The 18166-nt window shown below is 29.3% G+C and overlaps 1 protein-coding gene across 1 annotated transcript; it reads left to right on the top strand.

Annotated features, from left to right (window-relative positions):
• The first annotated feature begins 84 nt into the window (after positions 1 to 84).
• On the top strand, positions 85 to 9015 carry ABCD (ATP binding cassette subfamily D). Its single transcript, XM_089076132.1, has 9 exons — positions 85 to 974; positions 4408 to 4646; positions 4833 to 5213; positions 5482 to 5576; positions 5707 to 5899; positions 6324 to 6421; positions 7043 to 7269; positions 7556 to 8009; positions 8578 to 9015. Exons 1-9 carry the CDS (start codon positions 406 to 408, stop codon positions 8623 to 8625), a joined length of 2304 nt encoding a protein of 767 aa, XP_088932258.1. The 5' UTR covers positions 85 to 405; the 3' UTR covers positions 8626 to 9015.
• Positions 9016 to 18166: the final 9151 nt, after the last annotated feature.

The following is an 18166-nucleotide window of genomic DNA, read 5'->3' as shown; positions in this document are numbered from 1 at the left end:
CGAGCAACCGAGAGAAGCGAGCTAGTCGCGGGGATATATACGACGTGGATCGTGGGTTCTCCATCGCGCGAGAGTAAGCTGGCTTAGTTGCCAGCTGGTGGCCGGCGCGGGCGGTCACGCGTGCGTCTCACGCAATCGCGCGCGCGCGCATGTGTGTGTGTGTGCGTGTATGTGTGTGTGTACAAGCGAAAAATAGGCGCTCTTTGCTCTGCCCGGCTGAAGTAAAGAGCGGCGTGGACCGCAACGAAGCGTGGCCGAGGCGGAGTTGCGGTCGTAGATGCATCCATTATCGCTATCCGTTATCGTGATTCTCGCGTGATAGCGCGGGATGCGCGCTATTAGGTTTTGCTAATTCGCCAGTAACCGCCAGTCCGGTCCGAGGACACCGGAGAAACACCGGAGGAAATGTCGTCGGTGTTCTCGAAGCTGATCGACGGCGCGTCCGCGCGCTACGGCGTGCGTCAGGAGACGCTGACGTGCGGCGTCGCCGGCGCGGCCACGGCGCTTTATCTTCTGAAGCTCGCTTATCCGCACATCGTCACGCGTATCAAAGAGTCCGCACGGAACAGAAGTCACGAACGTCACGGCTCGAAACACAATGGAAACAATGACGTACTCCGAAGCGATCTTCCCGGCAATAATCCCACCGGAAATGGCGGAAAAAAACAAAGATTGTCCGTCGGATTGGATCGCGATTTTTTCCGACAGCTGATGATGTTGTTGAAGATTATGGTGCCGGGATGGCGTACACGAGAGATGGGTTTATTGGCATGCGCAACATTGACGTTGCTGGCGAGAACTTTCCTCTCGGTATACGTAGCCGAACTCGAGGGTCAGATTGTGAAGAGGATAGTTTTGCGCGACGTGCGCGGTTTCGGACTGATGCTCGGACGATGGTTCGCCATCGCTTTGCCCGCCACCTTCGTCAACTCCGCCATCAGATATCTCGAGGGTCGGCTGGCACTTAGCTTTAGGTACGCTCCTGAGGTATACTCCCGGTGCTTTCTTTGACATGGATGAGTGAAATGCTTGTATTTGTTGGGAACCTTTCTTGGGAACAATAGGAAATTGTCTCTTTCATATTCTTCAAAAATCTTGGATTTTATATTGAACCGAATACTGACTTTTACCTGACTCATTTCAGTTAACTCAACTATTATATTTTCTTTAAGCGATAATAAAAAAATGAAGGAAAGAGCAAACAGAAAGGACAAATAGTACAAAGCAAATCAATTCATAATATTACCTTTTTATATTTATTTATATTTAAAATAAAATAGACATTTAAAAAAGGGGTAAATGTAAAAATAAGATGGGGAATATATCTGAATAAACAAAGCTATAGATAATGATAGATTCGATAAAGCGAATTCATATGCGTGCATTTTGTTACAATAATATGAATTATAGATAAATGTGCGTATATACACTTTAATCCAATAAATAAAAATAAATGAAAATTATCTTATTTACTAATTACTAATTTTAAAAAATTATAAAATTAATAATTATTAATTTTATAAAATTACAAAATTAGTAAAAAAAAACACAATTTATCTAATATATACTAAATATGTTCCTATTTTTTTCTTTATACATACGTATTAAGAAGTTTTTAATAAATATATGTACAGAATATTATCGCTATATTGTACGTATTATATAAGTATATATTTTTGAATGTACCTTTATTAACATATTATTATCATATTTCTTAAAAACATTTTAATATTTCTTTGTTTAAAATTAATCTTTTAATTAACTTTCCAAACTCATAACGTTTAAATATCAAGTAATACATAAAAAATTCTTAATTTAATATTAATTTCATTCAGAATAGTGCAAATAAGAAAAGAAATGAGTCTGATTTATTTATCTTATTTATTTGTATTTAATTTTTATATTTTACAGATGATTATTCTTTTTTGGAAATATTATTTGTAATATTGTTTTTAATTTTATAATGTTTTCATCATCTTATATTTATATTTATATTTATATTCATATTTATGTTTATATTCTTAAATTAGAATCGGCTTAATTAATTTCATTTCAGATTTTAGCTTCATATTTTCTATTATAAAGTCTGCGTATTAATTTTTTTGAGTCGACCTCTTCCAATAAATTTTTCTTCTTTTTGAATATATTAAAATTCTTTTGCTTAAATATAATTCGATGAATGAATGATATATATAATATTGGATGCATTTACGCGATTCTGTAAGATGTCGCCACACATATATAGGTAACGTTGCTATGCTTCAATATTATATTCGTTAAAATAAATAGAATGTTGCTGATGAATTTATTTTGAAGATATCCTAAGAATATCTATGTGATAAACAATATTCCATAAGAGACATTACATAGGAATACTTTTAGCTTACTGGTTAATTGATTCTGTAGTATACAGGGTATCCTAAAACTCTCGCATTTGGAGTACACTACGTGATTTTTTATGCTAAAAAAAACAACTTTTTCCTTTAGCAAAATTGCATGCGACGAGTAGTTTTTACAGTAAATTAAGTTAAAAGTGACGAATGAGCGCGCGTATGTGCGTAGGGCCGGCGCTCATTTCTCAGGCCGGCGCGACCTGGGGCTTAATCTTTGACGACTTCATGTACGATATTGTTTAAAACATGATAAAAGTTGACAAAATAATGACAAAATAAGTATTGTTTTCATCCTTTAACGATTTAATAAACAAATTGTTTGATTTCGTAGCATTATCTCGAAATAAAAATAAATGTAAATAATATGGTGTATGAACTGAGCATTCTATTATTTTAATTATTTTTTTATTGTCGTATGCGCAATTGCATATGACAATTTTTGCATATGACATTTATTTTCATTTCAAGATAATGCTACGAAATCAAATAATTTTTTTATTAAATCGTTAAAGGATGAAAACAATATTTATTTTGTTAATTTTTATCATATTTTAAACAATATAGTACATGAAGTCATCAAAGATTAAGTACCAGGCCACGCAGGCTTGAGAAACGCGCTCCAGCCCTGACCGCTACGCACATACGCGCGCTCATTCGACATTTTTAATCTGATTCACTGTAAAAACTATTCGTCGCACGCAATTTTGCTAAAGGAAAAAATTGTTTCTTTTAACATAAAGAATCACGTAGTGTACTCCAAATGCGGGAATTTTGGGACACCCTGTATATTTAATACGAATATAATATACTTGATATATGTTGTCTGAATGCAGAAATGTTTCATCCAGTTTTGATTACTTAAAATATTTTTTTTAAAAAGGTTTATAGTGATTTATTTAGTATAAAAATGTTCTAGTCATATATTTATCTTCTCTCATTTAAATATCTATATATCTATTTTCCTTTTGTATGTATGGAGAAACAATAGCATCATTTTTTCACGTTCTATCGTTGAAGGTCTTATATATGATGAATCGCTTAATCCCTTTTTAGACCTTTCGGTGTGCTTTTTCTCCTTTTTCTTTTTTTTTTAATGAAAACGTAAATCTATTTTAATTTTATCTCTAATATTAGATATATTAAAAAAACTAAAAAAAAGAAAGAAAATATTGGAGAAGTAATAAATTAATAAAGGATAAATAAAATGTAGAGATACAGCTAAAAGAAAAAAAAATTTTTAATAAAAAAAGTATTTTTCTAAAAGGCATAGAAAATGTAAAATTGTACAATATGGATAATCAATTAGAACATAATGAATGTGAAGATTATTTATGATATTCAAAATAATCAAAATTTTTAATATCTTTTTTTTTATTTTATTTTTTAATAAACGAATAAAATATGAATTAATTTGCACTCGACCTTTAATTAGTTCTATTCTCTCTTTTAAATCTAAAAAAGACTGTTGCATTCTGTTGACTGTTTATTTCGTAATGCTCAGGGCCAAATGCTTTTAAATCCGTCACTGATGCAACGGTAAAGCGTATTTTCTCTGTTGCGTCATAAATCGCACTAGTCGAAATTATATCTAATATCCTTTTTGTATGTTAGTGAAATAAATTTAACTTTTAAAAATATGAGATAATATTATACAGAATATCCAAAGAAGAAATTGTCTGATTTAAATGTGAATATTGTTATGATCAAAATTTGTTCTGTAAAATAATAATTTTTTTCACAATTTGAAAGTTAATTATATTTTTTAGAATATAGAAACAATGTTCTTTCTTTCTTATTATATAATTAACAACGAAATAATTTTAATAATTAATTCTATATTCTGTATATATCTTTATGGTGGCTACATTTTACTTTTCTTTTACTTATAATGCAGATATAATTTATAATTCTTCCCGTGTTATTAAAAAATCATTAATAGGAATGGAAGTATTTTTATTTAAATTAGATTACAAATCTTATAGAATAGAATTTAACTTTTTGATTATTTATGTAGGGAACGTCTGGTGAAGCACGCCTATAAGATGTACCTGAGTCAACAGACTTACTATAGGGTATCAGCTTTAGACACTAGGCTTGGCGGTGCCGAACAAAGACTGACAGATGACTTGTCGGAGTTAGCTAGTTCCGTAGCACATTTGTATTCTAGTTTAACAAAGCCGCTGTTAGACTGTGCTTTAGTCGGTATAGCGCTTATTTCGTTTTCGCACAAAATGGGAGCAAAGACAATACCAGGTAAACTTTTTTGTATTTATATATTAATGTGGATAGAATAATTAATATTTGCTCCTCGATACACGGTGAGATGAACATTTAGATAGGGAAAAAAAGAATTATACAATTAAAAAATTTATATAAATTAAGTCCTTTTAATATCCTTTTTGAAATCTTTATTATGAATTGTTATATTTTATTATTTAGGACCACTATTAGCGGCAGGGGTTATTGCTTTAACCGGGCAAGTTTTGCGTTTTGCTTCACCGAAATTCGGCCAACTAGTTGCCGAAGAAGCGGCGCGCCGTGGAAAATTAAGAGAGGCACACGCTCGTATTAGTGCGCATGCAGAAGAAATAGCATTCTATGGAGGCCACGATACAGAATATCGTTATCTGAACTCCGCTTATAAATCTTTAGTAAAGCACTTGCACCGTATTCTTGCTGTAAAACTGTGGTATGTGATGCTGGAACAGTTTCTCATGAAGTATGTGTGGTCAGGCACGGGACTTCTCGTTATCGCCATGCCGTTGCTTTACAATACAGCTACGTCGTCGGGAAGTGGGATGATTAATACAGATAGCGATGGTACGTACGATGACGCGACCATTACTATTTTTAAACAAGACACAAAGAAAATAGCAATAATGATTATTATAGATTCTAAATAGACGTATTTGGTCTAATTTTATATATTAATTATATTATATTATTTCTATATCATATAAAAAAAGAAACGAAGAAAGGGAAAAAGAAAATTATAGTATAACAACATACAGTAGCTACAGTATAAATGTTACCAGCAACAGTACAGATGTAGCATTAATAATATTTTATGATTATGTTTATTAATTAGGTGGCGTTAGTGAGCGAACAAGGTATTTGACCACTTCAAAAAATCTCTTGAGCTCTGGAGCCGATGCTGTCGAACGACTGATGTCATCTTACAAAGTATATATCTTGTTTTTTTTTTTTTATTCTTTCTACGCTTGTGATATAAGATAAAAAAATTAATTTGAATAAAACAGAGTTAAAAATGCCAAAAATGCAACTAAAATTGTTTAAATTAATTTTAAAACAGGAATTAGTCGCATTAGCAGGCTACGCAGCGCGCGTCAGCGAAATGTTAGATGTGTTTAAAGATGCTGCGCTTTGCAAGTATAAAAGAAACGTTGTCACGACTAGCAGCCCATCGAGATCTCTTCCGAACGGCAATGCTCAACAATTCGCGGAAAAAGTACTCGAATTCAATAATGGTACACCAGTGATAAAAGGTAAATCAATGATTTAAATTGATTTATATTTAAACTAAATGATGAAAACTTTATTAATAAAATTAATTTTATTATTATTAATTTATATTGTGCATTATTTGTTACTATTAATATACCTAATTTTAATAAAATTAGTATTTTATGGTTTTGTGATCAAATTATGAAATTATTAAAATATTATTTTAGCTTTGTATTATAATATAATTATTAAAGATGATAATTATTAAAGATTTTATATGTATGTATAAAATTATAAAATCTAATATTTTGATATTTAAGACATAAAAAAATTTTCTATATTTTAATAGTAGTATTGTAAATCTAACAATTTAATAGTCATAATATCAATAATTAAATATTAGTTATTTAAACATTATTACATTTTTTTATAATTATGTGAATACATAATATTATTGTTTGTCAGGAATCGTACGCGAAAGCATGGATGGTAGTATAAGTTTAATCAATGTACCGATAGTCACGCCTAATTGCGAAATAATTGTACCTAACTTAACAGTGCATGTAAGTAATTTTGTTTTCACGAATATCGTTACAAAAGCGTCATATTCCAAAGTTTAATATCAAGGACATATGTACAACTTTTACAAATTTTATAATATTCACTTGTATTATACATATTTTTATATACTATTATACATATTTTATATACTATAGTCTTCATTATTATTTTATTTTTATTCAGTTTTTATTATATTGTTGCGTCCGTTGTTTACGTCCACCATAGTTTTATACTTACTTATCCTACAAAAAAAAAACGGATCTCACCGTATAACAATGGAACACAGACTTTTAATGTATACAAATAGAAGATCTTTACAATAATTTTATGTTGTAAAGTGCACGTGTCGTTCTCTCGTCAACAACACATTATCAGGAAATAGGAGATATTTTCCTCATCACTCAGCTTTGAAAAAGTAGATTGCCTTCAAGACAAGCCTCTGAAATGGCAGGGACGCAACAATATTATTTTATTATTTTTTATAATTTTATGTTTTATTATTTTTATATTCACGTTTATTATTATTTTATTATATTTATTGTGTTATTGTTTTATTTATTTATTATATATATATATATATATATATATATATATATATATATGTATTTATTTATGATTAATAGATAAAACCAGGTGACCACCTTTTAATCACCGGACCGAATGGTTGTGGTAAGAGCTCTCTCTTCCGTATCATTTCCGGTCTCTGGCCCGTTTATGATGGAACTCTCGTCAGACCAGCCGAAAGAAATTCTGCTGAGCATGGCAGACCCGCTCTATTTTATATCCCACAGAAACCCTATATGACAGTGGGTTGTCTTCGAGATCAAATCATCTATCCAGCGCACTCTAGGTTAAAAATTAAATAATTGAAAGTAGATTTAAATTAAATTATTTAATTTAATTAATTAAATTATTATTAATTATTATTTAATTAAATATTTAATTAATTAAATTGAAATAATTGAGATTATACGATTTAGCACAATCAGTTACATTTTTTTTTGTACCTATTTTGCAATGTATTTTATACTTTTTATAATTTTTATATATTTTTATATATACAATTTAATTTTGTATTAAAATATATGAATAGAATATATATGAATAGAAAAGAATTCATTAAATATATATTATAGATCAGAAAATTGCTCAGATGACGAGCTATTACAATTATTAGATGATGTGGATCTACGAAGTATTGTAGAACGAGAACCGGAAGGTTTTGATGCTCTCGGTGATTGGGATTCCACTCTATCGGGTGGTGAGAAACAACGACTTGCGATGACACGACTTTTTTATCACGCTCCACAATACGCTTTGTTAGACGAATGCACAAGTGCTGTCAGTCTCGAAGCAGAAGGAATAATATACGAAACCGCGAAGAAAAAAGGAATCACTTTGTTGACCATCACTCATCGAGTGGCGTCGCTCGCTAAATACCATAAATTATTATTGAGATTCGATGGAGAAGGTGGTTGGACCTTCGGTCCATTAGATATAAATGGATTACCGACACAATTAAATCAGGAAGCTAACAAAAAAGAAATAGAGCAAGAAAAGGCGAAGACTGGCCACTATCACATGTTGCATGTATGTAGAATACTTTATCTGTGAATGGCGCTTATGGTGCTACATATTTATGTATAACTTCTATTTTGAGAATATTTTAAATTTATATTTATAAAAAGAGATTATATAGCAAAACAAAATTACATAATTTAAATTTTTACAATTTTTATTTTTCTAAAATTTAATTTCATTTTATAATAATTTGTGTATTTTAAATTTATATATATATATATATATATATATATATATATATATATAGAGCATGAAATTTTTTATAAAAAAATAGTTACTTAAGTTTTAATATTTATATCTAATATGAATAATTTTGCTTTATTTGAAATGTTTTATAATATAAAAGACTTTTACTACATTATTTTCATATACAGAATATTTTAATTTTATTAGAATTTTATAAAGAAGAAAATAAATGATTTTATTTTCTGATTAGTAAATTTTTTAACATTATAATAATTCTCTGTTATGGTTATAATAATCACATCATGCACGCAAACACAAACACATTCTTTCTTATAATTATATAATTATATAATTTCTATCATTTCTAACACTTACTTATTATTTTTTTCAGGAACTGCGTGATATACATCCTGAAGATACTTACGTGGGAATCAGTTGAAAATTATGGTTTATAGGATTTTATATTACAAATGAAATAAAAAATATAAATGTAATATAATATGAATATAAAATACGAAAACAAAAAGAAAATATATCTACTTTGTATCTTTTTCATATACATATCGCTCATTTGTTACAATAATGACAATTTAAAAATTATTTTTTTAATTATTGCAAAAGAATGAGTATGTTTTTAGTACGATAGAGAGATGTAATTGATCTTCTAAAAGTTTTTATCGAAAACAAAATTTGTTACGAAAATTCATAAATAAATGATAAAAAATATTTATATTGTTTATTGATAAAAAGATTAATGATAATTATACGCTTTTAATCTAGTTAATAACAAGTTTGTCAAAAATTGATAAAATATATTGTAATTCTGAAATCTTGATGCCAATCGATTCGATGAAACACTTACTTCCTTTGTTTTCGCTAATCCTCAATTGAAAACGGTCGAGAGTAAAGAAGTCGCTTTTAATGGTTTATTTTTAGAGTAAACAATGTTCTGAATGAAGATGATATTTTTATAAATGATATTTTTAGTTCTCTATAATTAGTTATTATATCAAAAACACATTTGAAAATAATATTAAAAAAATTTAATGATTACCATTTAATCTCTTTTTTGATAAATCTAATTTTTCGCAATTAGAATTTGCTTATGGAGAGAAGGAATGTTATTTAATTATCGATTTATTAAAAAAGGAAAATTTAGCTATGCTTCTGAATTATATCGTAAATTCATTAAAAAAATAATTAATTGGCTATATAAATAATTATTTCATATTTATATCTAAAGAGATTATCAGACATTTAAAATCTTACCTATATCTTATCTATACCGAGTAATGCTTATTACATTTTTTAATTTTTTAAGTTATGTTATTATTATAGCAAATGAGCAATATGTAGCATATATTCTATTTTCCATACGTAAACTAGAAATCTGTTAAATAAAATATAAATACACATTATAATAATAAAATACACATTATAATTTACTCTCTGACGATTTTATATATATGTATATCCAAAAAATTTTTCATATTAGAAATTCTATAATTACATATAATTAACATAGTTATACGAAAAATGTTCACAAAAGAAAGAAATCAATATAAACATATATGGATATTTTTCATATATAATTATATTTATATACGTTTTTACATGAAAACATTTTTATCGGGTATATATATATATATATATATACACACACACACACACACACACACATATATATATATATATAAAAAAGTTTAGAAAATAAATTTATTTATTAAGAAAAGTATTTATGAATATTATAAACAATAAAATTTATAAATTCATTTCACTTTTCATTTCACTTTTCCCTATTTTCCTTATTTCTTTTATTTACATATATTTTTTGATAAATAAAATAATAATCTTTTTTCTATCAATAAATTTATTATCCATATTAAACAGATAAAACTATTTTGTCTATTTTGTGTTTTTATGTTTACAATACGATAACATATATTCAAAACAGTTAAAATCTACATCTTTTATATTACATATTTAATTAAAAAATTATATTTATTAAAAAATAATCTTTTGACAGTATTAATGTCAACTTTTATTATTTTTGCCATATAACTCTCATAAGTTTAGTTTTCATAATATGATTATTTGATTATAATTCTCATTTGTGTCATAATAATATAATCATATCATTAAGAATATGATGATACTGCAATAATATAAAAATTAAATTATTGTATTAGCAGCATTAAACGCTATTAAAAATTAACTCTGGTTTTCTTTCAATACGAACGGTGATAGTTTAAAGGTATCAAGAAAAGAAAAACAACCGAAAGTTTTCTCTGTACCTTGTTTGAGTATGTATAGGAGCTTATACTCGTCGGTTATGCAGCTGCAGCTGCAATCATAGCTGTGGAAATAGCTCGCACATTAATTTACCCTCTCTTGAGCAAAAATTCAATTACGTGTGTTTCTTTGTTTTGAAGGCGATCGCAGGGTGACAAGGCGGTGGCAGCGAGGGCGAGACGCGGGGTTAGCAGTAGCAGCAGGGGTGGGAAGACCCGCAATTCCCGATGAGCTTACATCCAGGAAACCCTGCAAACGCCAAACGTCGATACGCCGACTCTCGAGCCGGCGGCAGCCATCTTGGAGGGTTGCTGTGCGTTCCTCCTCTCTTGCGAACTTTTGATACTCCAAAGTAATTTCGGCATCGTCGATCTGACGCAAAGTAGACTCACAATGATGATTGACAAACTATTCAATTAAAAAGTTAAAATTAACAAAGTTAAAATTTGTTTGCAAAAAATTTATTCCATTTTAAATTCTCATATTTTTGAAGAAGATGAAATTATTGAGTCCAAAGATATTTCCGAAATTTTCGATAGCTTCACAAAGCGTAATCTCAATTTTGTTAAATTGAGTTAAATTTAATTTAATTGAGTTAAATTTAACTTAATTTATATGTGAAATTTGGTAAATCTGTATTTACGTAATCTCTTGAGATTTTAATTTTAGAGCGGTATATAAAAAAAAAAATCTATGTTGATATATAATTTATTGATAATCTGCTTCAATCAATTTGGCTTATTTAGCAAGAAATTTGTTTCATAATATTCATAATGGTTCATAATGGAAAAGGAATTTATAAGACGAAACATTTCAATCATGTAAACTACAAATTTAAAAATTACTTTAATATTTAAAAATAAACTTTTAATAAATTATTCTCCTATTATATTAATATTTGTCACTGTATAAACATAATTTCCAAATGAATAACAAGCATTAAATAAATATAATTTATTGACTTATCATGTAAATTAATCATACGTTTATCATGTATATTATTTAAGCAACTAATTTTTTAAAGGAAGCTCTTAAATTGAAAAATTTGCAGATTAGGAGAGACATTCCGTGTCTTTATATCCTGCATAAATCAGTACTGTGCCTGTTTAATCACAATTGAATGATTAAACCACATCGGGGGATGACAGGAACGGCGGTAATCGTCCATGATTAGAGATCTAGCCTGACAAGATAGCAGTTATCTTGTCGGCAAAGTGATTGCGGATTATCCCCGCACAGTCACGATAAACGTTTTGATCATGGTTACTTAATTAAGTCTGTGGCTTAAGTACGCAACCGGGAACAATTCTTGCATAGCGAAATGTTGTACCTAATATATTTGGGGCTTTATCGGATGTTGCAGTTATACACTTTTTGTAATAAAATAATACAAAACAGTCATAAACATTTTATTGAATATAAATAAATAAATTTATTTTTATTTCCTGTATTTTAATATTTTAATATTTTTTTTCCCTTTTCAATGCTATAAACTGTAATGCTAGCTGTAAACTAAGCTGTAAACTATTTGTGTGAAATACATGCAGCCAATATAAATTGCATAAATTTGTATTAATTTCATTTATATCAGAGAACTATTGTATAGAAGAAACAAAAATAAAAATTTTATTATTTTTAATATATTACTGGATATGTTGAAATTTTGATTAATATTAATTACATTTTTACATTTATCAAAATTATTGAATATGAAGTTTGGATTTCCGAAACGTGTTTTCAGTTCTCAATTATCGAAGTCCGTTTTCTTTTGTCGCTTCTCAGTGAGGTAAAATTGTTAGTTTTATTAGATACTTTTTATTAGATACTTTTATTAGATACTTAGATGTGATATCAGCTCCGTGGATACACAGGTCATGTACAAGCGTGTGCGCGAGCCGCGTGCGGCCGGCTGGCACGCGCCACGTGTAATTCAATCGGCTATTCGAACGAACCATCCATGGTGGATCAGGAAAGGTGGACGGTGGACATATCCTAATCCTGGGGAAACGGTTACGGCGTATATAATCATCTTGACGACGATCTCCCCACCTTATTTTCTTAGCTGGTTCCTCATAGACAGATGTGCCGTTCAGTTTCTTCTTCGTCAACAACCCTTTTTTTTTTTTCATAAGAAATTTGAGACGCATTATTTCCTTGCATTAGTACAACTAAAAAAAAACCTGAAAAGAGAAATAATTGTTATATAATAGTTCGTTTAATGCTCTTGCTTGTCTCGGCCGTGCTGTTATAATCTTGTCGCAGAAGTGTTCTAATATGTTCACAATTTTGAATTAAAAGATTTGATTTAAAGATTGAATTTAAAGGTAAAAAAAAAGGATTTTAACATAATTTATCATGCTGCAATTGTAATATGTAACTCGTTAAAGAAAAATCGTTAAATTCTATTTAAAATTAAATATATTGTTAAAATTTCTAATTCTCTTTAAAAAAAAATTGTTGTAAAATTCAAGATTGCTATGGTTCCCATACTTAAATATTGGATTTATTATTTTTAGAAAATTGTAAATCCAGCTTATAACATTAAAGACCATAACTGATTTAAATTCGTTGTATTATGTTCGTAAATTTAAACATCGGATTTATACCCAATAATTTAAGAAATTCTGTATTATAAATTTAAAAAATTCAAAGATTTTTAAATTTTGTCATTTAATACATTAATTTTCGCTTGTTAGTTTTGACAGTAACTAACAATCTAGAACACGCTTAGATTTGGGTAAACAATTAAAAAAATATAAATCTTTTATCTCTTATAACAGTTTTGTTTATGTGTTTTTTAATCTTATTGATCATATATCTTTTACTTTTAACAACTCTCTAATAAATCCTGAGTAATAACAACAAAGTTATACATCGCATCTATGTTTACAATCAGGGGTGGAAGATTTTAATCCTTCCAGATCAAACTTCTTGCACATAGATAGTGTAGTGCACGTGGTCATCGCGTAAAGAACACAAGATTGAAAGAGCGACTGATCAGCGTGCATGTTTACACGATTTGTAATGGTGCGTAATCGCCTCTTTGATTTTGGTCGTGAGCAAACACAGGTGCGTCAAAAAGTACCCCATATCGTACCTGCCGCCGCTTCCACTCGTTGATGTACCAGTATTCTACGGATTCACGATTCGAGGGAGTGAAAAGGGTGAGTAGGGGAGATTGTGAATAGTCGCTGAAACAAGTTTGCGAAAAAAAAGTTCGCGACTTTGATTTCAACCGTTTCAATGAAATTTGTATGTACATAAATATATTTCAATGAATGTTCAATAAATTTTCATGTTAACAATTTTCTAATTAAAAATAGAAAAAAATAAAAGTAGACATTACAATATAAATTAAATGTTTTTACACATAAAAATTTAATAATACTTTTCGCGTGTACTAATTTTTTCTAATCTAATTAATTTAATTATTTTTTATTATAACTGATAGTTTCTAATAATATTCTCATTATTAATTGGATTTAGATCGAGAAGAAAAAGAGGATAATTTTCTATCAGACTTTATATAAATACCGTGAACCTAATCGGTTGGAAGTGTAAGCCAATACCAGGTTGTACACACGACGTGTCATGGGTCTTGGATCCTATGCGATCCGCTTTTTTTTCTTTCTCTTTATTTTTTCTGCTTATATGTATTAACTATACATATAAATAATAATTTATGTAACATAGATAACTTTAAAAGTTGTTATTACGTAAAATAAGTAAAATTTAAAATGTACGTATTTCACTTAATTCTCTCTCTTATGTCATTTATATATAACACTTTCTATAAGCAATACAAAATTTAAAATCTTCTATTAAAAATATACAATTTACAATCTTAATATAAACTTAATAATTTAAAAATCACTTGTTTTGCTTCATCAACACGCATAAATTTGAAGCTGAAGAAAAATACATTTCTTAAAGCCGCTAAATCTTTTAATCATTAATTCTACTAAATTCTACTTAATTCTACTTATTATCTTCTGAATGTCTTAGAAAAGAAAAGATTGACTTTGTATTACTCAAAAAGCTTTTTTTTTTATTGAGTCCACGGAGCGTTCTGTGTGCGTATCGATGAATTTTGGACGAGTTCGAAAACATGATTCTTGCTCCCATCGGCACCCTCACGCTGATACGATGACACACAACATGATGGTGACGATGTGTCGTGCTCATGCGGTTGACTTCCTCTTCCTGCGTCCGCATATCGGAACTACGCAGTCAGGTGTCCGGTCTATATTCGCCATTCGGTATACTTGCGATTACGCGGACATTTGATAGTCGCATCAAGAATGATACGATGATCAACGCATAATGAGAAAACAAATTAATAGTGAATTTAAGACAATGCGTACATCAATTCATTTAAATTTATTTAAATTAATTATTCCCTTTCCTCGTGTTAAAATACATACGTGTTAAAAGAAAAAAAAAAATGTGTTATTGTATAATATATTAAATAGGCAATAATAATAATAATAATAATAATAATAATAATAATAATAATAATAATAATAATAAAGTATTAAATGCCCTTATCTTAAAATTATATCATATCTCGAAATTAATTTAAAATTCACAATGTCTCTTTTAAATCCAAGACGTGATATAATGTCAAATTGTTGCCAAAGTAAGGATCGAATCCTTCAGGAAAGTGACGTAGGATACTCCGCATACTGAAGAGAACGCGTATTTTCGCGGCCGGGTTCACCGTTGACTGGTCAATATCCACGAAAAGGAAGGCATTACAAGCCGGTGATCTCGAGAAGGGTATCGAAGAGCAGGACCACCGTGATCGGCGCGCGGTAATGGTATCTGGAGAAAATATAATATCCCCCCCTCCCTCCATCCAGCCAGCTAAGATATATCATCTGTATAAGCGTAGCGCGAGAAAGATCGCCGATCGTCGATGATCGCTGAATGAACGATTAGTATCCTGTGTCGTCAGCGTCAACATACGTATAATGCATGTCGCTCGACACTGGCACATAGCTTGGTTAAATATAATTAAAAATAATTCCTAACTTGTTCGTGGATCTAAACTCAATCTCACTCCTAAGACACTGTCTCATCATATTCTTTCGTAATTTATGTTCTCTCTCTCTCTCTCTCTCTCTCTCTCTCTCTCTCTCTCTCTCTCTCTCTCTCTCTTTCTGTCTTCTTCTCCCTCTCTCTATTTTTAATAATATTTTTGAACATTATTTTTATTTTTATTTTTGTTTTTTTTTTTTCGACTAGAAATTTTTTAGGCCAGCAAAAATATATCATATGTTGTCCTGTCACCGTATAGTGGTTAGTTTTATACAAGTAGGGGTACGAAAGACCCGACGACGATATATGGTGGCTACAGTTGGTAAAAGAAGAAACGACAAAGAGAGAGAAAGGGGGATCAAGACAGAGATAGAAGGAGGGAAAAAAAAAGGATAGAGAGCACAGTGGAGTGGGGTCGGATGGTGGTACGTACGTAGTCAGTGAGCCGCTCTAAGGGGTGAGAGAGAGTGGGTGGTGGATAGGTGGTAGATCGCTAGTTAGCCAAGAGACATTGACATGCCATCCCGCCAGCATGGCAGTGTCTCCAAGAGTTCGCGCGTCCGAAAGTTGCGTTTAGTTACTTAAGATTTAGTCGGAGGTACTTTTCAAGACGACTTAAAGACTGGAAGACTTTCTATGTGAATCTTATTAATCGTTTTAAACAAGTTATTTATTAAAAATAATTGAATAATTTCATTGGAAGAGCAATCATAGTTTGGAGATATCAAGCGACAGTGAAGTGTGTTAACAATGCAAAGGATAAGCTTTTTATTACATCCTGAATCAGATTAAAACTACGTGATTAGAAGTGATACAGGAAGTATTTACAAAATAAACAAGTGATAAATTAATAGAAAATAGCAACATAAAAACCTAACGGATAATTAAAGTTGCAATTAATGTCACAAATAGTTTAATAATTTAATCTAATTAAAGCAAATTGATTTAGAATAAAAAATTGATTTAAATGATTTCTAACTTCAAATTTTAAATCTTATAAGAAAATATTGCAAGGAGATATATTAAATATTTTTGTAATAAAAAAATATTTTACTAAAAGCAAAGAAGACACTAGAAAAAGTCAGGTTATAATTCAAAATATAAAAATAAATTAAAATAAAATAAAAAGTAAATACAAAGTATACATCAAAATATACATCGGAACATTGTGAAATAATGAGACATTGAAATAAAGCAAGAAAAATCGAATTTGATTGATGTTGAAATTATGAAAATATAAATAATAATTAAAAACTTTGGGATTACTCTAAAGATTTTCTTTCCTACCAAGTGTCGTTGTGTTATAAAGCATGATAGAAATTCGCTGTACAATTTTGAAGGGACTGTAAAACACAAATAAAAACAAGGATAATTTAACAATCCGAGAAAATCGAGATTATACGATCGACTGTAAGAGTATAAAGATTTTTAGGCAAGGATGTAAAGATCATATGAGAAGATGCAGACATCGTGGCTCTGTGAATGGGAATATCCGACGACAGGTTTTCTGCAGAAGCCTCTAACAGGGACTGGCAGGTCTTCCAAGCCATAAAGGTACACGTGGTGAGCCGTATGCACGTACATTTTCCTTCTTCATTCGGTCATTCATAAAAAGTCATTCATTGATTCATCCGGACGATCTTCGTGGCCGGTCCAGTGATAAGGATATGTCTTACAGATGTAAAAATTATATATGATTCACTCAATATTAAAACAAATGTCATCTTACAATAACATATTGTATGGTTGAAGAACAATATATTCGAAAAAAAGATATTATATAGACATATTTTATGCAAAAAAAAAAAACTAGAAATTTTGCTTAATCTACAACATACAACTACATTATCGTTATATATGTATATATTTATTTTAGCACCAATGTTTCATATGCTAAAAAATATTTATTCCAATTTTTTGTTACTAAAAAAAATACTAATAATAAAATAAGAAAATTAAAATAATATTTTATAATGTAAAAAAATAAATTTTTACCAGAGATATCTATAAAAATCAGAACATTAAGATAATTGAAAAGAACCATATTTCTTTCTTAACTTATTTTCTCATAGAAGATACATAATCTTTTGACATTTCAGATCCCTTTTCCATGACTTTTTTCTCATTATAATAACACTGTAATAAAATTTCGAGGGAAAAATCTTTAATATTTTTTAATTTCATTTATACTCATGTTACATTATAAAAAGTCAATTGCAAACTTTTCAACTTTTAACAGATAAAGATTTTTTTCATCAATCAATCTTTCATTATTTCAATCTTTTAACTACGTTCAAAACAAATCAAAGATTAAAGACGTTTTATTCTTTATCTTAACTTCCTCGAATATAAACTGCATTTTTCCTAATTTTTCTACCTACAAATTTAACATATACAATATGCATCTTAATAATTTTACAATAACAAAATTAATATTTTTATTTCAAAAGTCAGTTTTAGCTAAAAAATATCTTATTTTTTTCCCAAAAAGTGCATATTTTTAATCATATCGATTTAATCATATCTGTAGACCTTCTCCTTTCGCGACCTCTATTTCGCTTAATAAAATTGATTTTCACGTTTAATTAAAATATCCCCCTATCCATTTCTACATTTCTATTTTGTGTAGCAAAAAACAGCATCAATGG

The sequence above is a fragment of the Pogonomyrmex barbatus genome, unplaced genomic scaffold (assembly GCF_055798465.1).
Source record: "Pogonomyrmex barbatus isolate J1 unplaced genomic scaffold, ASM5579846v1 scaffold2, whole genome shotgun sequence".
NCBI lineage: Eukaryota > Metazoa > Arthropoda > Insecta > Hymenoptera > Formicidae > Pogonomyrmex > Pogonomyrmex barbatus.
Note: the sequence above shows the minus strand (reverse complement) of the source record. Positions and strands in the feature narration are given on the sequence as shown.

Bases quoted from the DNA above. Each gene is read 5' to 3' on its own strand.
- ABCD (XM_089076132.1), top strand. From the start codon at position 406: ATGTCGTCGGTGTTCTCGAAGCTGATCGACGGCGCGTCCGCGCGCTAC. The intron at 5,214-5,481 runs GTACGTACGATG...TTTATTAATTAG, and splicing joins GATTAATACAGATAGCGATG to GTGGCGTTAGTGAGCGAACA. The intron at 6,422-7,042 runs GTAAGTAATTTT...TATGATTAATAG, and splicing joins TACCTAACTTAACAGTGCAT to ATAAAACCAGGTGACCACCT.